A 5,218-nucleotide genomic window follows, 5' to 3' on the forward strand; every position below is an offset into this window, starting at 1 on the left:
CTTTGCTTTTGACAGGGTCAGTGCCGAAGCTGGTGCGAGCCCATCTTTCCAGAATCCAGCCCATCTTCAGCAGGAGGCAGGCAAGGAGGAGACCGACTCGGGCACATCAGAGGGTGTGGCTCCCTCTCCTCTCCCCACATGCCCCGCCCCTGGCCCCTCCCCTTCCCCGCAGGGGAGGCTGGGAAAGGATATGCTTCCTGGTCAAGGCCTGCAGCAGCCCCTCCACTTTGGCCTGGAATTTCACAATAGACTCACAGTCGCATGGGTCTTCCTCTGGAGCAGACAGAAAGTAGAGAAAGAGAAGGGGATAGTGAGTGTGTGCCTGGACAGGAGGTGGGGTGGTCACTTGCCCAGGGCCTGGACTAGGGAGTCTTGGGGGAGTGCGTGGCCTACGACATCTGAGGAGGAGGCAGAGAGACATTTAGAGTTCTTGAGACAGAGCTCTTAGGTCTTCCTGACCCCCTAGACCCTGATAAAGAACTCCAATAACAGCATCGCCAGCCTGAGCACCTACTACTGCAGGACACTGTTGTTAGGGGCCTTTATGTCATTTTGGTGACTCCTCGTCCTAATCCTTTGAGACCACAGTCCTTATTCCCATTTTACAAATGAAGAACCCAAGAAGTGAAACCACGTGTCCGTGACCAATAGCTAGTTAGTGTCAGAGCAAAGATGCAGGCACAGGCACGTCTAGCTGTAGAGTCCATGCTCTTTACCACTGGGAACCAGCTGACAAGGTCACCCGGCAGGATCAGGGGAGATGACAGGATTCAAATCCTGGCTCTTCCTCCAATTATTAACAATTGTTCCACCCCTCTGGCCTTGGTTTTGCTGTCTGTAAAATGAGGACGATAATACTCTTACCAGATAGGATTGAAGGATTTAATATTTGGAGAGCACGGAGAACAGTGCCATTCGTGTAATGTACTCTGTTCCATATTCTCGCTGGTCATAAGAGTTAGACTGGCCCATCTCCTGATTCTGCCAACTCTTGGTGCTCCTCCAGCTCCTGCTTTTCTCCACCCACATCCAGTTCCAAGATGGCTCCCTGCCCAACCCCCAGAGCCCCCCTGCCCCTCCCATGGAGGCCAGCTCTGGCCTCACTCACCCACACAGATCTTCCTCTGCAACTTCTTGCCAATCTGGTTGATGGTCTTGAAGTCAGCCGTGTAGAAGTAGTGCTCTGCCACAGGCTCCGAGGCGATTTCTCTCAGCTCGTCTTCCACGGCATTGCCCACACCCACGGCAAACATCTTAAAGCCTGCCAAGAGGAACCAGACAAGTAAGGGTGGCCTTGGGGACAGGCAGCCATGCATGGCTGGGCCTCTTGGAGAATCCCCAGGAAATCAACACCAGACACCTCCTGGTGGCAGCTGCTAGAATTGCAGGCACAATGCCTGGGGGAAAAAAAGACATTGAGGAAATCAATATTTTTTGAGATTCTACCTTATGACAGACCTGTCCTGACTTCCTGGAAGCTTGGTAATCTTCTTTAACTCTCATAACCATCGTCTGGTGGTTATTATTATCCTCATTTAATAGGCAATAAAACTAAGGCTCAGGTTTGTCCCAAAGCAGGGCTGCCTTCCAACAGTGTGTTCTTGGGAACATTCAACTGGAAAAGTCCCAAGCCCTCCCTACAAAAAGACCACCAAAACAAGCCACTGGCTTTTCTGGGGCTTCAGTTTTGTCACCAGTATAAAAAAAGACATAGATGAACCAAACCTTCCTCATTCGAATTGAACCCAGGTTTAGGGCACTAATCAGAACAGACCCCTAAGATAGATTACAGTCGGGCTGTGCCATGTACCCCCTAGCCATCAGTGGCGTTCGGGGTCCAGGAGGGAGCACCTACCCAGGTCCTTGGCCTTCTTGGCAGCATCGTTGATGTAGTCCTGGCTCCGACCGTCAGTGAAGACAATGCCCACCTTCTGGGCGCCAGGCCTCGCCCCACTGGACACGGTGAAGGAATTGTCGATGAGGTACTTGAGGGCAGCCCCGGTCATGGTGCCCCTCTCCATGTAGGACATGTTCCGCACAGCTGCCTTGATGTCCTTCTTGGTGTGGAAGCGGCCCAGCGGGAACTCTTGGCGCACAGAACTCGAGTACTGCACCAGCCCCACCTGGGCCAGCTTGTCCGACACATCCAGCGTGTCCACGATCTGGTTGATGAACTTCTTCACCAGCTCGAAGTTCTCGGGCCGCACACTCTTGGATCCATCGATGAGGAAGACCAGATCCGTGGCCGAACTTCCACCGCCACCTCTGCAGACTGGGGAGAATGGGAAGGCGCGATGAAGCTTCAAGACAGTCATCCATCCCGACCGCCGCCTGCGTACCTACCACACACCAAGCTCTATGCTAAGGATCCTCCTATTTTGTCCTCAAAACTCCCTCTATGAAGCCAAAGTTCCTGGCCCCATTTTACAGCATTGAAAACTGAAGCTCCAAAAGCTGTTAAATCACACAGCTCAGAAGCAGTGGCACCAAGACTTGAACTCAAGACTATGTGACTCCTTCCGGCACACTAAGCCCACTACCCACTGTGAAAAAATGAGGAACAGAGGTCAGAAGAGAACTTTCTGCAGACACTAAACTCTAGAAGGTATCTACCACCTCTGAAGATTGGTCCAGAAACTAGGAGCAGGGAGGCTTGAATGGGCTGGGGAGTAGCCGAGGCCCCATGCCCTCCCTCCCCAACTCCACCCCCAGGGTTGCCTGTGTCCAGCCCACTGACCATTGCAAGTCTTGCCATCACTGTTCAAGGTGAAGCCCTCGCGGCAGGCGCAGGTGTAGGAGCCTGGGGAGCTGATGCACACCTGCTCACAGTCGTGGTCTCCCGTGGCACACAAGTCTGACACCACTGTGGGGACAAGAAGAGATTTGGGATCTTGCAGTCACAGGGCCTTGGGCATCTCAGCCAGGATGGCCCCTCACATATTCAGGGGAACTAAGGCCTCAACTGGGTAGGGTCCAGGCCCAGACCAGGGGTCCCCAACTCCCAGCAACGGACCGGTACTGGTCCGTGGCCTGTTAGGAACTGGGCCACACAGCAGGAGGTAAGTGGCAGGCGAGCAAGCAAAGTTTCATCTGTATTTGCAGCCACTCCCCAGTGCTAGCATCACCATCTCAGCTCCACCCAAGATCATCAGGCATTAGCTCCTCATAGGAGCACCAGTCCCTGGGGCCAAAATGGTTTGGGCTCCACTGCTCTAGACCCTCAGCCCAGGGCCAGAATTACAGCACCAGAAACTACGTCCCTGAAGATGGTGAAAATGTAAATGATAAAACTAAAACTTTCTGCCAAAAAGGTAAAGTCCACAGGTAAGACCTTTCATCTGTTTTGTTCACTGCTGTATCCCAAGCGTCTAGAACAGCACGTGCAGTGAAGAACACAGCACACAGAAGATGCTCAGCAAATACGTGTTAAATACAGTACGAGCTCTATGCCATGGATTATTTCATTGAATCCTCGCTATAAAATACATGCTCTTCTCAGATCCATTTTACAAATGGGGAAAAGTCCTTGCACTGGCCCCGCCCCATTCTATGCGAGACCCCGCCCCTTCGGACTGGTCACATCCCAAAGACTGCCCACAGGCCCACCTCCTGTGGCCTCAACCGTCTCCTACCCAGTGCCCGGGTCCCTCAGACCTTCCTGCATCGCGGAAGGCTTTGATACCCAAACCTCCCGACATCCAAACACGCACAGGTCTTTCCAGGCCCTCTCTTTACCGCCCCTCCTCGATCCTTGCCAGGACCCTGCCATATAAAAGGGACCTTGGCATCGCCTCTCCCCAGCTCCCTTAATCTCGGGCTAGGGACCCGCTCTCGGGTTTTGGCCCCGCCCCTGGTGCCGGTCCCACCTCAATCTGACCCACGTTCCACCTCCAACCTTGTCCCAAACACACTTAGGCCCTGCCCCCAGCCCTGGTCCACCCCAGAGGCCGGCTCTATCTCAGTCCCAGCCAGATATAGGCCATAGGCCACGGCCCCGCCCTGGCCCCGCCCTGACGACGCCGCTCTCGGCCCGCCCCGCGCCGCCCCGCCCCGCGCACAGCAGAAGGCCTCCTGGAACTTCTTGGACAGCTTCTCGATGACGCTGTAGCTCTCGACATAGTCGATGTGCTCGTCCTGCGGCTCGCTGGCGATCTGCCGCAACGTGGCCTTGTCTACGCGGCCCACGCCGATGGCGAACAGCTCGATGCCGCTGGCCCGGGCCCGTGCAGACACGTCCCGCACGCTATCCTGGGGCCTCCCGTCTGTCACCACGATGACCACCTGCAACGCACAGGGACACATATGAGGAGCGGGACCCCCTCCCCGCACTGCGCTGGGCTGGGCCGCTTAGCCCGCCAGTAAAACCCAGGACCGTAGGCAGAAGAAGAGACTGAGCCCCAGAGAGCCAGAGAGGCTAGTTGGTTGGAGGCGGATCTGATTCCTCACCAAGGTTATGTCCCCAAGGAAGAGAACCTGGCTAGGGGAAGAGGAGGCAGGTTTCCTCTGATTGAAAGGCTTAGCTGAAGTGTTTGTTCTTTCATCTGACTAAGGCCTCTGGATGCCTCTTCCTTCAGGCAAGCAGCGCTGTGACCACAGAGGACAGGGCCATGTCTTCCCCCTCAGTCTGGGGACTTTGAGGATAGGGTCAAACAAGTGTGCCCAACACGGTGCAGTTCTGCCCTTTGGCCACCAGAGGGCATCAGAGGCTAATGGATGCGGCTGGGCCTCCGGGCCAGCGATCCTTCCTTTTCAGGTCCTGGGAGTCTTTCCCACATCCCAGGAAACGGAAGGAAGATGCCACCTTTTTCTCCCTGCATTCCCAGGAGGCTACATGTCCTCCCCACAGAGGAAAAGACTGCCTGGTGCCTTCTCACAAGGCTCCTCTTCTACAACCTGGAAAGAGACAGAAGGAGACCCTGGCCCTCATCACCCGCTTCCTGAGCCTGCCCTGAAGCTGGGTCCCCACAGCTCTGCCTGAGGCTGGGACCTGGCATCCAGCACCCTTGGCTGCTTCTCTGCTTCTGACCTAGGTCCCTTCTGCTTCCGTAGTCCCTACCCGTGGCTTGAGTCCCCAACCCCCATCTTGTGACCTGTACTATAATGGCTTAGACAAGCTTGCGTTAGAAATGCAGCTCTATACGTTACAGCTCACCTTCCGAGCCTCTATTTCTCCTTCTGAGAAAGGGGACCGTGGTGAGGTTCGGGTAAGGTGATTGAG

General features: G+C 55.2%; 1 protein-coding gene across 1 annotated transcript in view; it reads right to left on the reverse strand.

Annotated features, from left to right (window-relative positions):
* The window catches only part of MATN1 (matrilin 1, cartilage matrix protein), a 9,951-nt gene that overhangs the window by 850 nt on the left and 3,883 nt on the right, over positions 1–5,218 (reverse strand). The window contains exons 3-7 of the mRNA XM_011357790.2: positions 4,059–4,281; positions 2,738–2,863; positions 1,856–2,272; positions 1,109–1,261; positions 193–273 (exon numbers count right to left, since the gene is read on the reverse strand). Of these exons, the coding sequence (XP_011356092.1) occupies positions 193–273; positions 1,109–1,261; positions 1,856–2,272; positions 2,738–2,863; positions 4,059–4,281 (1,000 nt within the window). The remainder of the gene's footprint in view (positions 1–192; positions 274–1,108; positions 1,262–1,855; positions 2,273–2,737; positions 2,864–4,058; positions 4,282–5,218) is intronic.

This window comes from Pteropus vampyrus, unplaced genomic scaffold, assembly GCF_000151845.1.
Source record: "Pteropus vampyrus isolate Shadow unplaced genomic scaffold, Pvam_2.0 Scaffold36, whole genome shotgun sequence".
NCBI lineage: Eukaryota > Metazoa > Chordata > Mammalia > Chiroptera > Pteropodidae > Pteropus > Pteropus vampyrus.